Genomic DNA, 21878 nt, shown 5'->3' on the forward strand with positions numbered 1-21878 from the left:
TCAGTCAACCTCTGCACTGGCTCTGTCTCTCTAATTTATAAATATACTTGCTCTCTCAGTGTCAGTACTTATCTCCTTAGCCTATTGGCTTCTTCCCTCAGTGCCTACTGAACTTATCACTGGGGACACCAGTGAGCTCCTGAATGCCAGATCTGATAAACATCATTCACTCTTCCTGTTGTTGACTGTTCAGCTGCACTTGATACTGTTCATCTCCTCCCTCCTTGGAAACCTAGGCCTCTGTAAACACTGAAATTTACTAGTTCTTACTACTCTTGTTTCCTCCCTGAGAACCTTCTGATGTAGCCTCAGAATCCTTCAGGGAGTGTGCTCCAGGCAGAAGTTAGGGTAGAGCTGGTCCACCAGGTGAGACTTACTGTCATCTGCCCTCTCATGTTAGCTCAGTTCTTTGCCCTTGACACACATCATAACAACAATTCTTCTTCCCCAGAGAAGGCAGCTCTAAAGAAGACCTAGCAAAGAAAAATTGATATTTTCATTCCCAGATATATAAGAAAAGCAACTAGTGAGATTTTTGTTTTGCCAAGAATAATAAAATTAATGAGAAAGTTGAAGAAAAAGAAACAAATTCTGAAATTATATATCACCAGCTAAGAAGTTAAGCTGAGAAATTTCATCCATACTTGGAAGCTGTGTTTATTTTCATGGAAGTACTCTGAATTTTGCAAATGTCATGATTACAACTAGAACTACAAATTGGAATATTAAGGACATTAGCTTAAAATTTCTTGACATTTTAAAAAGAACTTTGGTAGTGTTTCAAAGTAATCAAGATATTTAAAATATTACATAATTTGTTCGTAATAAATAATTTCATTTAATTGGATCATATCATAAGAATAAGTAAGTAGACATTTTAGTTTTTCCTCTTATTAATTTGCAACTTTTGTCTTGACTAAGATACCTGAATAGATTTATTCCTTAAATTGGTATAGTGGGTAGGGAATGGGCTTTGAAGCCAAACAGACCCGAGTTTAAATCCTGATGTAGAGTATATTTAGGGGCAAGGGCCCTGATTCTGTCCTATCTTTTAAATGGGGAAAATTTAATTCTTTGCAAAGTGTTAAAATAAAGATGATGTGTAAAGTTTTTACCTAGTACAGTGTCTGACGTGCAGAAGACCAGTTCTCAATCTTATCTCTGATTACATGGAGTCAGTCTTGCCTCTAATGGCATTAGAACAGAAAAGTAAACTAGTAACTAGAATTTTGTACCTACAGCTGGGTGACACAGGCAGGCTCCAGCCCTCTGGTATGTAGGAATAGATGACTAAGCCAAAACGGTATGTAGGAATAGATGACTATCAGCTAACCATGATTATCGATTAAAGCTCAGAGTGTGTTTTCAAATCATTATCTTCATTTATGACTCATTAGATTTTCATTAGTGTAATGAACAGTTTATTTATTTGTAAGCTTCATTTTCAGATGGGAGTTTTCAAATTCCAGTTGGATTCCATCTGTTTCTTTGCATTTATCTGAATGCATATATAATTTTTTGTATCAGTTTTTGTTGTTATTTATGGAGGTTAACATTAGTTGATAACATTTCGTAAGTATCATGTGCACAGCATTATATTTCTGCCTCTGTATATGCTACAGCTTTCTTACCACAAAAATTTAGTTTCCATTTGTTACCATATAGTTGATCCCTTTTATTCATCTCACTCTGCCCTTCCTTTCCCTTCTGGCAAACTCCTCTCTCTTTGCAGTATCTGTATGTTTGTCTTTGGCTTGTCCATTTATTTTGGCTTTATTTGTTTGGTTTTTTGTATTCCACATGAGTGAAATCCTGGTATTTGTCTTTCTCCATCTGAATTATTTCATTTAACATAATACCCTCAAGGTCTATCCATGTTGTCACAAAAAAGCTTTCATCTTTTTTATGGCTGAGTAGTATTCCTTTGTATACATAGACCGCCTTCTTTATCCAGTGAGATATCACATCATGCCTGTTAGAATGGCTTTTATCAGAAAAGCAAATAAGGGTGTAGGGAAGAGGGAGCCCTCATACACTATTGGTGGAAATATAAATGGTATAGCTGCTGTGGAAAAAGGAGATTCCTCAAAAAACTAAGACTAAAACTACCATTTAATCCTGCTATTCCACTTCTAAGTATTTATCCAAATAATATGAAAACACTAATTCAAAAGAATAGATGCACCTCCGTGTTCATCACAGCATTACCTACAGTAGCCAAGATACAGAAACAACCTTAAAGCCTACCAACAGAATGGTTAAAGAAGATGTTTTTTTTATATGTGTGTGTGTGTGTGTGTGTGTGTGTGTATATATATATATATATATATATTCAGTTTTTGTTGTTTTTTAATCAGGCCTTTGTTGAGCATATATGATGTGGAAAGCATTGTGCTAAGTTCGTGATAGAGAAGAAATAAAGCCTAGTTCTGCCCTGTTTTCAGTGAGCACCACGAGGATGAGAGTGGGGTGCAGAACAGAAATGTTAGCAGGTAATTACAGTGCAAAGCAGTAAAGCTCTAGTATTTGGAGAGGTTGTGCATTAAAGGATCACATTAAAGGAGGCGATTACCCCCTCTCTCAAGCTTCTGAAAGGGCTTTATAGAAATAAGATGTTTGAGTCTTGAAGGATGAGTATGTATTCACTAAGTAGACGTAAAAAAAGGTGTTGGGAAAAGGTGAAACGAACCTAACGGCCACATCTTTTTTTCTTAGTCTGTATCATTCCTGATAAGTTATCAATATGGATATATTCAAAATATCATCCATTTATTGCCTGTCTGCAAACCCTCTCCCAGATTACAAACCTTATTCATGGCCCTGAAAGGGCAGCCTCATTTAAAGCAAGAGAAAACAGTGGAAGAATGAACTGAGAGGTCATGTGGAGTCAGTCTGAGACTATCATTTTTTTTCATAAGTCAGATATACAAGATATAATTTACTTATAATAAAAATGTATGCAGTTAGGTTTCCAGTTAAGTAAGTTTGAGCAAATGTATATACTCTTTTTTTTCTTTTTTAGGGTCATACCCGCAGCATATGGAAATTCCCAGGCTAGGGGTCGAATCAGAGCTGCAGCTGCCGGCCTGCACCACAGCCACAGCAACGCCAGATCTGAACTGTGTCTGTGACCTACAGCACAGCTCATGGCAATGCTGGATCCTTTAACCCACTGAGCATGGCCAGGGATCAAACCCACATCCAACCCAACATAGATACTAGTTGGGTGTGTTACCACTGAGCCTCAGTGGGAACTCCTACCCACAATGGGAACTGCCCACCACAGTCAAGCTATAGAACATTTCTATCACCCCCAAAATGTTCCTTATGCCCCTCTGTAGTCAGTCCCTGCTTCCCGGTCCCAGACAGCTGCTCACCTTCTTTCAGTCACTGTGGAGTAGTTTTACCTTTTCCAAATTTCATATAAACGAATTTATATAATATACACTTCTTTCTCTTAGCACTGTGTTCATCTGTTTGTTTTTTATATCCTCTCTATAACTGAGTCCATTTTATGATTGTATATTACAATTTGTTTATCTCTTCGCTCACTGATAGGTATTTGGGTTGTTTTCAGTTTGGGCCTATTGTAAATAATGCTGCTATGAACATTCATAGCAAAGTTCATAGATTTTGTGTGGTCATATATCTTCATTTCTCTTAAGTAAATACCTACTGATTGTGCTTTTGGGTTGTATGGCAAGTGTAAGTGTATGAATCACTATATAGGAAACTATATTTTCTTTAGGGAAATGTCTGTTCAGATCTTTTGCTCATTTTTTAATTGGGCTGTTTGTCTTCCCACTATTGAGCTGGATGAGTTCTTTTTCTGAATACAAGCCCCTTATTAGATAGAGGTTTTGCAAATATTTTCGTTGAGCCTGTGACCTGCCTTTTCATTTTCATAATGGTGACTTTTAAAAGAGCAAAGGTTTTTATTTGATGCAGTCTAATCTATCAGTTTTTTCTTTTATGGTTCATTTATTTTAAGCCTAAGAAATCTTCACCTGTCCTTAGGTTGCAAATATTTTGTCCTTTATTTTCTTCTAGTTTTATATTTTTATAGTTTTAAAACTAGTTTTTATAGTTTTAGCTTCTGTATTTAGGTTTGTGATCCATTTTGACTTCGTTTTGTGTCTAGTGTGAGTGAAGGGTCAGAGTTATATGTTCACCTCATGGCTATTCTGTTGTTGCAGCACCGTTTGTTGGAAAGGCTCTCCTTTCCCCCACCTTTTTTTGAGAATTTTTTGCCAGTATGTTAGTTGGTTTATTTCTAATCCTTTTCAGTTTCATTGACCTGTATAGGTCCATCTTATGCCAGTAGCTTACTGTTTTGATTACTTTAGCTTTACAGCAAATCTTGAAATGAGATAGTGCAAGTCCGCTAACTTTATGTTTTGAGAATTTTTTGGCTCTTCCAGGTCCTTTTTATTTCCATATAAATTTTACAATCAGATTATTAAAAAGTATGCTGGGATTTTAAGTAAGATTACACTGAATCTCTAGAACAATTTGGGGAGAATTGCCTTCTTAACAATAGCAAATCTTCCAATCCAGGAACATGGTATGATTTCCACTTATTTAGGTCTCTTCTATGGCTTTCAGCAAACAGGACTTGCACAAATTATATTCCGTTTACTTTAAAATATTTCCTATTTGGGGATGTGATTGTAAATAGAATTAAAAATTTTTAATTTTCTAATTGTTTTTGCTAGTATAGAAATAGAATTTATTATTATATTTAACTTTTCATCTTGTGACCTTGCTAAATTTACTTACTAATTTAATAGCATCTAGGTAAATCCTTCAGGGTTTTCTATTTATGCAGTCTTATTATCTGACAAATAATTTTTTCTCCCTTTCCAATCTGTATTCCTTTTACCCCCTCCCTCCCTTCCTGCACTGGTTACAACCTCCAACACGACACTGTAGGATGTGGTTAATGTGAACATTCTTGCCTGGTTTTATATTAGAGAGAAAGCATTCATCCTGAAGTTTGATAAGAACAGTTTTTGTGCATGCCCTTAATCGGGTTGAGGAAGCACCCTTTTCCTGGGTTGCTCAGAATTTCTTTTGTTGGTTTTTTTAACCTTTTAGTTTTAAATTTAGACTCAGAGAAAAATTGCAAAAAATAGTACAGAGCGTTCTTGTATACCCTTCACTCAACTTTCCTAATGTTAATGTCTTACATAACCGTCCTACAATGATCAAGATCAACAAATTTAGGAGTTCCCGTCGTGGCGCAGTGGTTAACGAATCTGATTAGGAACCATGAGGTTGCGGGTTCGGTCCCTGCCCTTGCTCAGTGGGTTAACAATCCGGTGTTGCCGTGAACTGTGGTGTAGGTTGCAGACGCGGCTCGGATCCTGCGTTGCTGTGGCTCTGGCGTAGGCCAGTGGCTACAGCTCCGATTCAACCCCTAGCCTGGGAACCTCCATATGCCACGGGAGCGGCCCAAGAAATAGCAACAACAACAACAACAACAGACAAAAAGACGAAAGACAAAAAAAAAAAAAAAAAAAAAAAAGATCAACAAATTTAACATTAATACAGTAATATTAACTAAACTGCAGACTTTATTCATCAGTTTTCTACTGATGTCCCTTTTTACGATCCAGTTCAGGATCCTGCATTGCATTTAGTTGTCATGTCTCCTTAGGTCTCCTCTTGTCTATGACAAAATAGCCTAACCTTAACTTGTGAGAAACATCAGACAAACTCAAGTTGAGGGATAGTCTGTAAAAACAACTGACTAGAATTCTAAAGTGTTATGGTCATGACCTTATGCAGTTTTGACAAGAATACTATACAGTGATGTCAAGCCCTTGAAGGGTCATCTCAAGGTGTTTGTCATGTCAGTATGTCTTATTGTTGATACTGTTAATCTAGATTGCTTAGTTAAGATGGTGTCTGCCAGCTTTCTCCACTGCAAAACTGTCGTATTTCCCATTGCAGTTAATTAGAGGAAGATGCTTTGAGAGTATGCAAATACCCTGTTTCTCCTCAAACTTTTCCTACCAATTTTAGCATCCCTTTAGTGAATCTTGCTTTCCCAATTATTACTGTGGTATTTACCTACTGATTTTCTCTCTCTCAGTCTTGTACATTTATTAATTGGAATTCTATAAGAAAGAGTTTTACCTTCTTTATCATTTATTGCCAGTATAGACTTATAGATATTTATTTTATACTATGATTATAATCCAGCACTATCATTATTTTGTTGTTCAAACTGCTTCACCTTTGGTCACTGGGAGCCCCTTCAGGTTAGCTTCTGTCGTTTAACATGCCCCATTCTTTTTTGAGTATTTCTTTACTATGTGTTACCACAACATTTGTAGCTCATCTTGTATTTTCCCAACCTTGGCTGTAAAACCAGCCTCTTCTCCAGTCAGCCCTGGTTCCTTTTATTGGAGAGCGCGGTTCAGGAACTAAGATCTGGGTGCTAAATGTGCTTATTGCAATTAAAGTGTTATTCCTTGCTAAGAGTTTTCATGAATGTGGTAAATTTTTTCATATCTTTCGATCTGTTGAGCTGATCGATTTTTTTCCTTTTTTGCAGTAGTACTGATTACATTGATTATTTTCAAACATGAAACCAATCTTGATTCCTAGACATACCCCCTGTATTGTACTATAGTTACCCCTTTTATACATTGCTGGATTATTTTGTTAAGGATCTTTACATTATACTTATGAAGACTGTCTTTTCTTCTCTTGAGATACTTTTGTCTGGTTTCAGTATAAGGATAAGATTGCCCCCAAAGTTTTTGACATACATAATTGTATGTTTATTATTTAATAATGTAGTAGACTCTTGGCATTCAAGATTGACATTTGTTTTCTCAACTATTTTTGAACCCTAAAGTTGATGGTGTATAATTTTGTAGAAATACAAACTTGAATGTTACGGAGCGGGTGTTGAGGAAGTCATTTAATGAGCACATCTCAGCCTTTCTGAGCAATAGCATTTACACTTCAGCCTGTCTTCTAACGTCGTGTTTGCTTATTATTATTTACTTGGTAACTACCATGAAATGACTTATATACACACATATACTTTGTTTCCTTGTGAATCATTATTCCAAGGAGAAAACATACTTAGAAGATAACGATAAAGTGACCTTATGCTCTTACATAAGTTTCTGGAAACCATAAACTTGGGAATCTGCAAAGATCTTGAGATATATCCCTTACTTATATCAAGGGTCATTTGTGTAATGGAGAGTTGAATTTTTAGCCTGTGAGAACCAGTAGCATTTATTTCACTATATACATGCGGGGTAATTTACAATTATATATCAAAGCTCCATTGTCTCAAGTGGTACAGTTGTCTGCCAAATTGAAGTAGATGACAAAACAAATTAATATTACCCTGAGCAATACTTGATTTTTATATTCATGTGATAATGTCTAGTGTTACAAAGCAGAACGTTAGGAGCTTATACATAGAGCGCTTTTTTTTTTTCACTTGGAGCTATAGTGAAATCAAATCCATCTTCAGCTGGCACGTGGCTTTGTTAAACAGTAAAACTTGAGTTGGAGGTGCTCTGCAGTAGTGAGGAATTTTTCTCTCTCCAGATGTATTTGTATAATAAAACAGGTATATCCTCCTCATCCTCTGTGGAAATTTATAGGGATTATTGCAATGTTAACTCTGATATTTTATTGATCCAACAAGTGTCTCATTTACTCATTTATTCATTCATTTATCAAGCATTTAATGAGTGTCTCTTGTGTACTAGTCTCTAGGGAATCTAAGATGAATTGAACTTCATCTCTAGCCTATGGGAACTCATTCTGGTTAAAGAAATAATCAACACATAATTATGATAATATCTTCTGAAATACTATATTTTAAAGTATTAAGTGAGATCACATATGTGAAAAAACTGTAAGCTTTACAAATATAAGATATTTTTCCTCCAGTGCATTGTATTATATCTGATATATCTTAAATGCATGTTAAATTCTTTTTTTGTTTGTTTTGTTTTTTGTCTTTTTGCCTTTTCTAGGGCCGCTTCCCACGGCATATGGAGGTTCCCAGGCTAGGGGTCTAATAGGAGCTGTAGACGCCGGCCTATGCCAGAGCCACAGCTAAGCGGGATCTGAGCTGCATCTGCAGCCTTACACCACAGCTCATGACAACGCCAGATCCTTAACCCACTGAGCAAGGCCAGGGATCGAACCCTCAACCTCATGGTTCCTAGTCGGATTTGTTTCCACTGTGCCATGACAGGAACTCCCATGTTAAATTCTTGAATGAACTGATGAAAAGCAAAGAGCTATGAAAACATAACACTATAGGATAAAGAAGAATTAGTTCTGCCCAATGTATAGCTAGAATGGGGAAGACTTCCCAATAGAGGTGACTTTTGAGCTGGACTTTGATGTTGAGAATCAGGAAGGGGGATGCATAACAAGAGGGAGACTATGAGGCATGAAATTACCTTGATCTACATCAACCATGTATCTGTAGGCTTATATAGTTTATAAGACACCTTTGTTTATATTATCTCTTTTGATCCTTCTGATGACTCCATCAGGTGAGTTCAGACAGTCAGGTGCTTGAACCTTGACTAAAACTCAGGTTCTAGAGTGTAGGAGAAAGCAGTTAGCCATTTTATTCTTTATAGTTTCTTGAATGTCATGATTACTAATTTTATTGAATTTCTGTTTTGTATTTATGAAAGAATTTTGAGTTTTAAATATGTGAGAGAAAAACATACACATTATGAAAAGTACAATTCCATTTTTATTTATGTAAGTAGATTAGTTATATTAATATAAAAGTTATTTTTTAGACGTTTCAGAAACGAATTAGAAAATACCGCCTTAATATTTCATAGGTTCTTTATGATTCAGGTAGCTTTTTTAGGATTTCAGTCCTTTTATACCATTTATCTAAAGAACAAGTGGAAACTGATTCCCCACATTTTTCTTTTCTTTTTTTTTGCCTTTATTTCTAGGGCCGCACTCGTGGCATATGGAGGTTCTTAGGCTAGGGGTCTAATTGGAGCTGTAGCCACTGGCCTACACCACAGCCACAGCAACACCAGATCCGAGCCGCGTCTGCAACCTACACCACAGCTCACAGCAATGCCGGATCCTTAACCCACTGAGCAAGGCCAGGGATCAAACCCGCTGCCTCATGGTTCCTGGTCAGATTTCGTTAATCACTGAGACACAACAGGAATTCCACATTTTTTCTTAAGCTTTCTGTTTCCGCTATAGTCGAACAAGTTTGTTGACCTTTAAAGTTTTTCAATAACAAACCAAAATGTTTGTTAAAATACTTTGAGGAATTCCCATCATGGCTCAGTTGTTAACAAATCTGACTAAGAACCATGAGGTTGCAGGTTCGATCCCTGGCCTTGCTTAGTGGGTTAAGGATCTGGTGTTGCCGTGAGCTGTGGTGTAGGTTGCAGACGTGGCTTGGATCCCACATTGCTGTGGCTGTGGCGTGGGCTGGCAGCTACAGCTCTGATTACACCCCTAGCCTGGGAATCTCCATATGCCGCAGGTGTAGTCATAGAAAAGACAAAAAGACAAAAAATACTTTGAGGGGAAAAAATAAAACTAAAACTGTTGCCCCATTTAAACTTGACTTCCTATTGTATATTGTTTGTGATCAAGATGGTGAAAGAATAGATTGATCAGTGGAACAGAATAGAGAACCCGTGCAGAAAAGGTAGTCTTTGGAACAAATGGTGCTAGGACAACTGGACATCCACATGCAAAAAAAAAAAAAAAAAAAAAAAGATTGGCACTGACCTTACACTTTTCCCAAAAATAACTCAAGGACGATCATAGACCTAAACTTATAGAAGTTTTATAACATAGGAAAAAATCTAGGTAATGTTGAGTTTGGCAATGAGTTTTTAGATACAAAGCAAAAAACACTATGCAAGATAAAGTTAATAAGTTATCATTGTAACTCAGTGGTTTAAGGACCTGACATGGTATCTGTGAGGATATGGGTTCGATCCCTAGCCTCACTCAGTGGGTCAATGATCTGGCATTGCTGCAAGCTGTGGCATAGATCATAGATGCAGCTCCAATTTGATCCCTAGCCCAGGAACTTCCATATGGCGCAGGTACAGCCCTAAAAAGGAAAAAAGAAAATGTAAGCTTTAAAGAAAGAAAAAGTTGATAAAATTGACTTCATTAAAATATAAAACCTCTGCTCTTCCAAAGACACTGTCAAGAGAATGAAAAGACAAGCTACAGACTGGAAGAGAATGTTTGCAAAACACATGTCTAGTATCTAAAATATACAAAGAACTCTTAAAACTGAACAGAGCAAAGGATCTGAATAGACACCTCATCTGAAAAGATATGCAGCTGGCAAAGAAGCATATGAAAATGCTCAAGGAGTTCCCACCGTGGCTCAGCAATAACAAGCCCATGTAGTATCCATGAGGATGCGGGTTTGATCCCTGGCCTTACTCAGCAGGTTACGGATCCTTCATCACCGAGAGCTGTGGTATAGGTCGAAGATGCAGCTCAGATCCCACGTTGCTGTGGCTATGGCATAGGCCGGCACCTGCAGCTCCGATTCAACCCCTAGCCTGGGAACTTCCATATGCTGCAAGTGCGGCCCCCCAAAAAAAGCAAAAAAAAAAAAAAAAAAGATACCCATATTGAAACAAACAAGACACAGTTCTCTCTGGTTAGCGAAAGGCTGCATTTCCACAGTGCTTCATATAAATGATCTGATTAGTTGGTGACAACCTCATCAAATTTTTTGCAGTTTACAAAGAGATCAGTTTTTAAATTGTATTTAACATGCACTTTCTTGTTTTCTTATCTACTAGCTTATTTATTATTTACTTATTTACCTACTCTTATAAAAGAAGATTCTAATCAGTTATCGAAGTGATTTTGCCAAGTTCATACATGATGTTGGTTTAAACTGCTTTAAAATATGTGCTTGAAATCTGTGTCATTTGCGGTATGTGTATTGGGAGAAATGAATTATTTAAAAAAAAAAGAATTATCTAAGTGTGGCATTAGTAATTCCTTGGTACCATAATTGGTGACGAAATTTGGCTCATTGTTTTTTAGTTAGTTTAAATTGGTCTTGCAAAAAACAGAAACTTGTTGCTTAATTATAGACTCTAAATGACTTTTTGGAATGCCTCTGGGCTGTTATCAAGTACTTGTCTAAGAGGGACAATTCCATTTGTTTATATATGTCCCAAAGGAGAGTAAATTTAAATTCAATTTTTACTACATTATACTATCTTTATGGAGCCACTTTGTTGCTGAATTGTATCCACACTATCCAGGATGCTTTTAATGGATGGAGTTTATTCAGTGGAGTTCTTAGTCAAATAAGTAAGGACTTGGAGACTGTGGGCAATCTGAGAAGAAATTTAATTTGATTTATGTAAATAGAATGGTCTTATTACATTTAAAATATAGTTTAAATTGGCCAAAATATCTTTTTCAAAAAGCATACCTTTTAAGGAAAGTACTTGTTACATAAAGCACAAGTTCCATCTGTGTGCCGCAAACAACTTTAAAAAATTTTCTAAGTAACACAGAAAGTTGTTCTTTTTGTGGCCATTTCAACTCCACTTCTTCAGGAACGTTGTCTTTGAATACAAAGTACAATGAGTTTATTTTCTAACTAAAGTCTAGTAGTTAGGATAGTTTACCAGCTAGTTAATGAACGTTAGCTCTGACATCTATGATTGAGAAGAGAAACAAAAGAAATGCTTTTTCAGAAATACAGAAAGCAGATGACGTTCATAACGAAGTGTATCTAGCTGACTTTCTAATGATTTGTGTGAATTAGCTTTGTACTTTTAAATTTCTTTCTAGGCAGATTTATTAAGTTAGGCAGAAATGTATTTTCCACACAATATTTTCTCTTTTTTAAAAATAGTGCTTCACAGTTGTGCACTGCTTAGGGTATATACCTTTATATTCAGTCTAATTGGGAACTGGATTTTCGTTGTTGTTTGGTAACATTAGTTTGGTTTTTAAATTTTTAACTTTTTATTTTGTAGATTCACATACATTTTCCTCAGTGGTAACATGCAGTTATAATGCAGTATCACAGCCAAGCTATTGATGTTGAAATACTTGTCAGAGCTTAGCCATCACCACAAGGATTCCTCATGTTTTCCCCTTTATAGCTGCCTCTCACCTTCCACCTCCCTCATTAATCCCTGGCGACCACTAATCTGCTCTTCATTTCTATAATTTTGTCGTTTCATAAGGGTTTTATATATGGAATCCCACAGTATGTTACCTTTTAAGATTGACTCTTTTTTTATTTTTTATTTTTATTTTTATTTTTTGCTTTTTAGGGCCGAGCAGTGGCATATGGAAGTTCCCAGGCAAAGGGTCAAATCAGAGCTACAGCTGCCAGCCTACACCACAGCCTCAGCAACATGGGATCTGAGCCATGTCTGCCACCTACACCATAGCCCATGGCAATGCCAGATCCCCGACCCACTGAGGAAGACCGGGGATCAGTCCCACATCCTCATAGATCCTAGTCAGATTCATTTCCGCCGCACCACAATGGGAACTCCCAAGATCGACTCTTTTTAACTCAGCATAATGCTCTGAAGAGTCATCCAGATTGTTGGACATATCAGTAGCTTGTTCCTTTTTATTACTAGGTTGTATTCCATGGTATGAATATACCACGATTTATTTAATTGCTTACCATTGGAGGACATCTGGGTTGCTTCCACCTTTTGGCTGTTACACATAAAATTGCTATAAACATTCACATACATGTTTTTATGTGAACATAAGGTTTTATTTCTTTGGGATAAATGCCCAGGAGAACAATTGCTGGGACCATGTTTAGTTTTCAGCTAGTCTTAAAACTGTTTTCTAGAGGGGTTTTACAGTTTTACATTCCCACTAGTAATATATGAATGATCAAGTTTCTTCATATCACCAACATTTAATGATATTATTTTTTATTTTAGCCATTCTGAAAGTGGTGTAGAAATATCTCATTATGATTTTAATTTGCATCTCTAATGGCTAATGATGTTGAACATCTTTTTATGTGCATGTTTGTTATCTGTGTATCTTCGTCAGTGAGATGCTCTTTGTGTCCTTTGCCTCCTTTCTATTGCGTTTTTTTTAACTGTAGAGTTTTGAGAATTCTTCATATATTCTCCTTACTGATGCTTTGACAAATAAGTGATTTGCAAATATTTTTTCTCTAATAGTTTGTCTTTTCATGATCTTATCAGGGTCTTTTCACAGAGCCAAAGTTTGAAATTTTGATGAAATCCAAGTTATCAATTTTTCCTTTTCTAGACCTTGCATTTGGTGTCAAATTAAGACCTCTGTGTCTCATTCTGGATCGTAAAGCCTTCCTTTTTTCCTAAAAGTTTTGTAACTTTGTATTTTACATTTAAATCCATGATCCATTTTGAGTTAATTTTTGTATTAAAGATGAGACTTAGGTCAGGGTTCATTTTTTGCCTGTGAATATCCAGTTGCTCCAGCACCATTTGTTGAAAAGGATGTCTGTCTTACATTGAATTCCTTTTGCATATTTGTAAAAAAAATGACTGAGGAGTTTCCACTATGGTGCAGTAGGTTAAGAATCAAACTGCTCGGGTTGCTGTGGAGGCTAGGGTTGCTGTGGAGGCTCGGGTTTGACCCCTGGACTGCCGCAGTGGGTTAAAGGATCCATTGTTGTGCAGTCTTGGCTCAGATTCAATCCCTGACCCAGAACTTCCGTATGCCATGGGTGAGGCCATTAAAAGAAAAAAAAATTTTCACTTGGAAATGAATGTGGAGAAAGTGAGGGGGAAAGAGCTACATTGACGATGGTAAGAGCCAAATCTGAGGTCATACTGCTTGAGTTCAAATCCTAGCTGAGCAGATAACTGTGTTGCCCATGTGCAGGTTACTTCCCCAGGCCTCAGTGTCTTTATCTGTAAATGACTGAAATGGTGGAGTCAATCTCACAGCATCGCAAGGATGAAGTTAAAACAAGGAAGGCATTTAGAACAGTACATGGTTCCCCAAAAGCTCTCCTTAAGTGTTAGGCATCATAGTTTTTAACAAAGTTAGCAAATGAATAGATTGTCTTATTCTTTTGCACTTAATTTAGTAGTTTAATTGATTTTATCTTCATTAAAGCTGTTGACACAAAACTGGTCTGTTGAACTTGGCAATAGAATTGTTTTTATGTTTTACCACTTGAATTTTTCCATATCTTATTTTTATGTCCTTTGATATACTGAGAGGCCCTAATGAGGAAAGTCAGCCAAACCATTGTTTTGAACAAGGCGGTATTAACCAAAGTCTAATTAACCACTCCATCTTTTGTGATCTCATGACCACTTTAACAAGATACCTTTTTGTACATGTGTTGTCTGTCTCCATTGTAAGATCTATGGAGGTTCATGCTTTATTTTTGTAGCCCCTTTCTGACCCTGTATCCTCCAGAGGCACTTCTATACACATTTATGAGCAAAACAAATGCAGACTTTATAATCATTAGATTTCACCAGAACACTGGGTTTATCTGGAAATTTATATAAAGTTTATGCCTAGATTTAGGATTAGCCTGTAGCTATTCAGAAACTATGGAAATAAGAGCAAAAAGTACTTAGTGCTTACTGTGTACCAGGTACTGTTCTAATTACTATAAATATAAATTTTTTAAATCCTCTTAACAAGTAGGTCTCGGAGTTCCCGTCATGGCGCAGTGGTTAACGAATCCGACTAGGAACCATGAGGTTGCGGGTTCGGTCCCTGTGTCTTGCTCAGTGGGTTAACGATCTGGCGTTGCCGTGAGCTGTGGTGTAGGTTGCAGACTCGGCTTGGATCCTGTGTTGCTGTGGCTCTGGCGTAGGCCGGTGGCTACAGCTCCGATTCGACCCCTAGCCTGGGAACCTCCATATGCCGCGGGAGCGGCCCAAAGAAATAGCAAAAAGACAAAAAAAAAAAAAAAAAAACAAGTAGGTCTTAATATCATGGCCATTTTACACATGAGGAAACTGAGACACAGAGTAACTTGCCTGATATCAGATAGCTAATAAGTGTTACAGCCAGCATTCAGAAAGCCATAGAGTCTGGCTGTTAATTCCTCCATCATCTTTGTAATTTTTGAAATTAATTCCTAATCATAGGATTTATATAAGTTATTTATGACTTTTAAAGTTCATCTCTGGAGTCCCATCATGGCGCAACAGAAATGAATCCAACTGGGGACCATGAGGTTGTGGGTTCGATCCCTAGCCTTGCTCAGTGGGTTAGGGATCTGGCATTGCTTTGAGCTGTGGTGTAGGTTGTAGACGTGGCTCGGATCCTATGTTGCTATAGCTGTGGTGTAGGCTGGCAGCTGTTGCTCCCATTCAACCCCTAGCCTGGGAACCTCCATATGCCACAGGTGTGGCCCTAAAAAGCAAAAAAGTAAAATTAAAAAGTTGATCTTTATTCCCTAATTCATGCAGTAACTTAGATTTCCTTGCTCCACTACTTTATAATAAAACCTCAGCTTACTAATTTATAGAATGAACTTAGAAATTCTTCTGGAAAGAAGTAGTTGGAAAAAATATGCAAGCATTAGAGTGTCTGTTGTGTACCATGCACTGTGCCAGATGGAGACAGATGTCTGGGAGTTTGTTTTCCTACTTTCTGCTATAAAGCTGGACCTTTACCTACTTGTAAATAGGTAAATTCTTCCCTAAAATGGACCTTTGTGGGGTTTTTTTTTTCCTTTCCAGTGTGTGGAAAGGCAAATGTTTTACAAATCAGAGGTGCATTGGTGTCTTCATTCAGATTCTTGAATTGTAAAGTGTGGCAAGCTGAGATTTGGTTTTCTTTCTCAAAAAAGGAAGGAACTTTAAGATATAATAACTACTACTTATAAGCATTAGAACTATATTTGCCTATCCTGTCTCAACAGGCTGGTTGTAATTCTTAAATTTTGAATAGACTGTGGTGACAACTTGAAACTGTCCAAACTAAAGAAGTTTTAAAATTTGTGCTGTCGTTAAAAGTGTTCTGAATTTAATCATCATTTATCTGTAGAAGAAATAGATGTAAGCCAGAAAGTAAAAGTAAGATGAAAATTATGTATGTGGATTAATTATTAATTCAGAGTCCAAAATTTTCTTCAGATGCTTTCAAAAGTCTGGGTATTCTTTTTATATAAATGGCTGAAAAAGTAATCTATCTATAAAATGGAAAAAATAAGTACAAGTTTTAAATGTACTTTTAATAATTCCAGAATTTGAATTTTCTTTTTATTTGCAGCTCAGATCGTCTAATAGAAGAGACAATAAGGTAGGGGAAAAGTTTTTATTTGTTTTGTTTGTTTGCACATAAAAGATCAGGTTAATCCTATAACTAAAGTCAGTTCATCCTCCTTTAAGATGAGAAGTTCATTGTATGATCATGTATTCTTACTGTGATTTTCCCTTATAAGCTACATTGAAACCTAAAACATTTGTTTCCAGAATTACTAGAATTAGGCGGTACCTAGGTTAATTTTTCTGATTCATGCATACTCACTATTTTCAACCTTGGAGTTCCCTGATAGCCAGGCACTTAAGGACTTGGTGTTGTCACTGCTGTGGCTCAGGTTACTGCTGTGGCTTGGGCTCAGTACCTGGCCCAAGAACTTCCACATACTTAAGGCATGGCCAGAAGGAAAAAAAAAATTTTTCAACCTCAGTCTTTTTAGTCTCACTTTTTAATGGAAAACCATCTTAAACAGGTGGTTGTAAATTTCTTATGCATAGTGTTTATGTAGACCTGGTTTCTGTTACAGCAACTGTAGGAAATCTGCATAATTAGTATTATCTGTAATAACATTAGTTTCTTGCTTAAGGTAAGGGGAACTTCTTTGTTGGTTTAAACTGCTTAATTACCTAGGTTTGATGCATTTTTAAATACCTATTTTACGACAGTAAAAAAATAAGTTAACTAGGAATGGTCTCAGTTAATAGAATTCAGCAGTGTCTAAAGCACTGTTTTTTTCAGGAAAGGTGGAATGAAGTACATAGAACCACAACAGACGTTTGTATTCTTAACCATAGACTTTGGTATTGTGTTCAAGTGTTTCACATGTTATATGTTATTTAATCTCCCCAATAACTCATGAGATAGGTACTGATCATTAGATTCTATCTCCAGAACAAAGAAGAAATTAAGTATTTGTCCATGATCACATGACTGATAAATAGTATTGACTCCAGTGCTTAGATCCGAGTCTCTGTATTCTAGAACAAGAGCTCTGTCTAAACCAGTACTGTATGTACTACCTTATACAAGCTTTGGAGTGTGATGGTTTGCAACTTGGCTATGCTATTTAATTAGATCTCTGTTCTTCAATAAGTTACTTGGAATCATTTTCTTATGTGTTTAAAAACATGGGATTGTTAATACCTGCCCCAAAAGATTGTTCTGAAGATGAAAGATAATATGAGTAAAACACCTAATGCAGTGCCTGGCTTATACTAAGTAATCTGAAGATGGCATCTCTATTATTAATAGCTTTTTATTTTGATATTTCACATTTCCCCCAAATTCTAATAGTACAGAGAATTTCAATATACCCTTTACCTAGATTTATTTTGCCATGCCTGCTTTTTCATAAGTTTTTTCTGTACTACTTTTTTACCTCTAAATATTTCAGTGTTCATATCCTAAATGTTTATGTTGAAATGAACTCATAGATTCTTAATTATTCAATGGATCATATGTTCCTATCATTTAATAATCCTTATAGATTACAGTTTTTTAAAATAGTGTACATTTATCATATCTTGGAATTTTGTTGGAATTGTATGCTCTGGGTCTCCCATCTGACCAGTTTTCCCAGAATCATCAAGTGAAAATATCTCCCTTGTGACTCCTTCCCTTCATGAGCAAATAAAGTCAGGTCTCATATTGCCAGGGATTCTTAAAGTTTCCCTGTACTCCTTTTCCTTTTTTCCCTTCCTTTTATTTCTTCCTTTATTCCTCATCTTCTGGGGCCAGGCTGCCTTGAGCCTTTCAGTTCAAAGCTGACCTATTTAAGGGCTGGTAATACGAGTACAAGAATTTGGAGTACCTCATAGGATAGAAATATTTGAGAACCATCCAATCACTGATACTATTATTTTGCTAGTTAAAAAGCAAGAAGAGTTCCATCGAGGCTCAGCAGTAATGGACCTGACTAGCGTCCATGAGGATCTAGTGGGTTAAGGATCCGGCATTGCTGTGAGTTAAGGATCAGTGGGTTAAGGATTCGGCATTGCCGTGAGCTGTGGTGTAGGTTGCAGACACAGCTCGAATCTGGCGTTGCTGTGGCTGTGGGATAGGCCAGCAGCTACAGCTCCAATTCAACCCCTAGCCTGGGACCCTCCATATGCCATGCATGGGTATGGTCCTAAAAAGATGAAAAAAAAAAAGTGTAATTAGAAGGTCTTTTATTTCACCATTTCCCTTTACTTCAAAATCTGATGGGTATCACAAATTAAATTTTATTGAATATAAAGCCTAGTTATAATTACTTATGGATAATATAAAATTTGTGTCGAATATTCTTATATGTTCTATATGTAAAATTGTACCTTCTCCTGTTGGAGCTTTAATTTTAAAGTATATACATAACTTAATATAAACTGGCATCAATTTAATTGAGAGGAATTAATATTTATAAATGTATTCTTAAGCTTTAAATGTCTAACTAACATTGTCTGTTGTTGAAAACATGTCTGAGGTTAGCTCACAGAACAGGTAGGAAAGTTGAAGTTCCAGTAAGCACACATGAATGATTTATTATTTTAAAAGCATTATGTATTATTTGGAGCTTATGTTTCACCTCTCATATTTGACCCTTGAAATAACAACAGCCTAGATTTCACTCAGCCTAACTCCAAATGATGGAATGAGATGGGAAAGTATATCTAGATATACTTTGTGTGGTACTGGAAATCATGCATATTCAACAAGATAATAACATAATGTATGATGACAATATCTATTCTCCAAGGACTGCAAAGTGCTTTGCGGAAATTATTTTTTAATTCTCTATCTACTTCTAAGTCAAAGTGCATAGGAAATGATGATGGTCCCAGTTTAAAAAAAAATAGAGGCATATATGATTCAAAGATTGGCCTCAGATTGCTCAGCTCAGCTTGAATTGTTACTTTAAACAAGGCCATAATACCTATTTTAAAATATCTTGTAAATTAAATTCATTATAAAACAACCTCATTTTAATGTAGCATATTCTATCATAGACATAACTTAATCTGAAAAATTATGGTTAAGAACTAATGATGCAAAGGATATTTGTTAGCTTTGACTCTCCTTGAGATCGTTTTTATTTTTTGAATCTAAAATTCACTGTGTTGTGAAGTTGACATTGCCCGCCTCCTTCCGCTCTCACCTTGACGTGTTGTGCTCTAGACCTGGTGCGTTCACTGTCCTGGTCCTGGGATGTCCTTTCACCATTTTCCTAAAATGACCTCCTTTGTTAGAACACCTGTTTTTTTGGATTTAGTGTCTTCCGCTTAGTTTATTCCCTCCTTAGGTTGGACTGTGTTGTTTAGTAGCATCCTCAGAAAGAACAGGAGGTAAATTTTTTGGACTTTCTACATTAAAAAAAAAGTCTTTATTCTATCCATATTCTTGATTCATTGTTTAGCTAATAAGGTAGGAACCTCTAAGTTGAAAGTAATTTTGAAATTTTTGAAGGCATTGTTTCCAGTACTACTTTTTAAGTCCAGTGCCAGTTAAAATTTCTAGTCTTTTGTATATGGTAAACATTTTTCCTTTGGAATCTTAGAGGACCATCCCTTTCCCCTTAGGTTTTTGTTTGTTTTTAGTCTCACCATGATGAGCTTGACATGCACCTTTTTTAGTCCATGGAAATAGGCATTTGGTAAGCTCTCACAGTTGGGAAACTTCAGATCTGAGAGATTTTCTAACATTTATCATTTTCTTCCCTCTTTTTTCTTGATCCTTTTTAAAATATATATGTATATATATGCAATTCGTACTTGTCAAATACACCTAAATAAACAGAGAAAAAAAGAATTCACCCAAAGTGCAACACTATATTGGTTAATAATTCAGTATGTATTCTTCCATATTTTTCTCTATGTATCTCTTCGTATCTGTGTAAAAATAGTTTTTAACAATGAACATGTAACTATAGGCAGACATATATGTAGTTGTACATTTAGAAAAAGTGAAATATTAATCATAGCAGTTTAGTATGCCATCACCTCACCTGTTCATGACATAAATCAGTACGTTGTGGGAGGGTCATGTGGGGAGGGTCTACCCCTGAGAGGGAGGTGGGGTTGCTTGTAGAGCACTGGTCATGGACACTGGAGGTGTAGGCTCCTATTCCCGGTGAAGGACAGCCTTGGGCTGCGGAAATCCATGATGTTCTAGGGTGCTGCCCTCTTGAAGCCAACTCCTGAATGGTGGAACCACAACAGACGTTTTTCCTGGTTCCTTTTTTTTTTTAACCTATCTTTTTTTTTTTTTTTTTTTTGTCTTTTTGCTATTTCTTGGGTCGCTCCCGCAGCATATGGAGGTTCCTAGGCTAGGGGTCGATTCGGAGCTGTAGCCACTGGCCTACGCCAGAGCCACAGCAACGCGGGATCCGAGCCGTGTCTGCAACCTACACCACACACAGCTCACAGCAACGCCGAATCGTTAACCCACTGAGCAAGGGCAAGGACCGAACCCGCAACCTCATGGTTCCTAATTGGATTCCTTTCCACTGCACCACGATGGGAATTCCCCTGTCATTTTTTTTTTTTTTTATTGAAGTATAGTTGCTGTGCAATATTGTATAAGTTACGGGTGTACAGTGTAGTGATTCACAGTTTTTAAAGATTATACTCCATTTATAGTTATAAAATGTTGGCTGTATTCCCCATGTTGTACAGGATATCCTTGTAGCTTATTTTATACCTAATAGTTTGTACCTCTTACTTCCCTACCCTTTCTTCATCCTTTCTTACCTGTTCTCCATCTTCCATTTATTTCCACTCTCCTTTGTGTAATTTACCCAAGCTCTCAAAAGGGGTAGATACACACACACACACACACACACACACACATTCATATGTTTCATGGATGTGATATTTTATCTCTTGGAGGACATTAAATATATAATTTGATGTCAGAGTTTCATAAGAGTCCATTATTGCCTCTGTTTGCCCCAACTCACTTTTCTGTTTGCTGGCTCGTTCGTTTGGATTTCTTCCCTTTATGTGACAGGCTCTCCTCGAATGTTTGGTGAGCCTTGGATAAGGCTATAAATCTAGTGACTGGAAGCTCATTCTTTGTGTATGGGTGGTAGGACTTGGTGAGTAATAGGCTTCACCATGGATGATCAGGTAGGGACCTGGCTGTTTCCTCGGGAGACTTCAAAATGTCAGCGTCTGTAAGTGTTTTCTAGGTTAGGGCAGTCACTTGCCTGCATGGTTTGGAGAGAATAATTTGGTGTCTGACAACTCCTTATACAAATTTCCACTCTGTCTTCAGATATCCCTGATCCCTTTGTTTCTTTAGATTTTCTGGGATCTAGGAAAAACCTTTATAAACCGTTGCTTGACTCATAATGGTACTGAGGTGAATTAACAGTAGATTTGATGCTGGTAACGTTATTAACATTTCTTAATCACTCAGGTCGAATTCCTCTACTTTTCTTTTCAAGTTTCTTTATTAGATATTTATATATTAAAGTGCAATGTTCCTAGCTCGCGTTGTGGCTCAGTGGTTAACGAATCTGACTAGGAACCATGAGGTTGCCAGTTTGATCCCTGGCCTTGCTCAGTGGGTTAACGATTCGGCGTTGCCATGAGCTGTGGTGTAGGTTGCAGATGCAGCTCAGATCCCGAGTTGCTGTGGCTCTGGCGTAGGCTGGT

General features: G+C 36.8%; 1 protein-coding gene across 2 annotated transcripts in view; it reads left to right on the forward strand.

Moving 5' to 3' along the window:
* Positions 1-21878, forward strand: part of GOSR1 (golgi SNAP receptor complex member 1) — a 55952-nt gene that overhangs the window by 23293 nt on the left and 10781 nt on the right. For both annotated transcript variants that reach the window (XM_003131787.5, XM_005669105.3), the window contains exon 7: positions 16255-16284. In XM_003131787.5, coding sequence (XP_003131835.2) covers positions 16255-16284 — 30 coding nt within the window. The remainder of the gene's footprint in view (positions 1-16254; positions 16285-21878) is intronic.

Source organism: Sus scrofa, chromosome 12, assembly GCF_000003025.6.
Source record: "Sus scrofa isolate TJ Tabasco breed Duroc chromosome 12, Sscrofa11.1, whole genome shotgun sequence".
Taxonomy (NCBI): Eukaryota; Metazoa; Chordata; class Mammalia; order Artiodactyla; family Suidae; genus Sus; species Sus scrofa.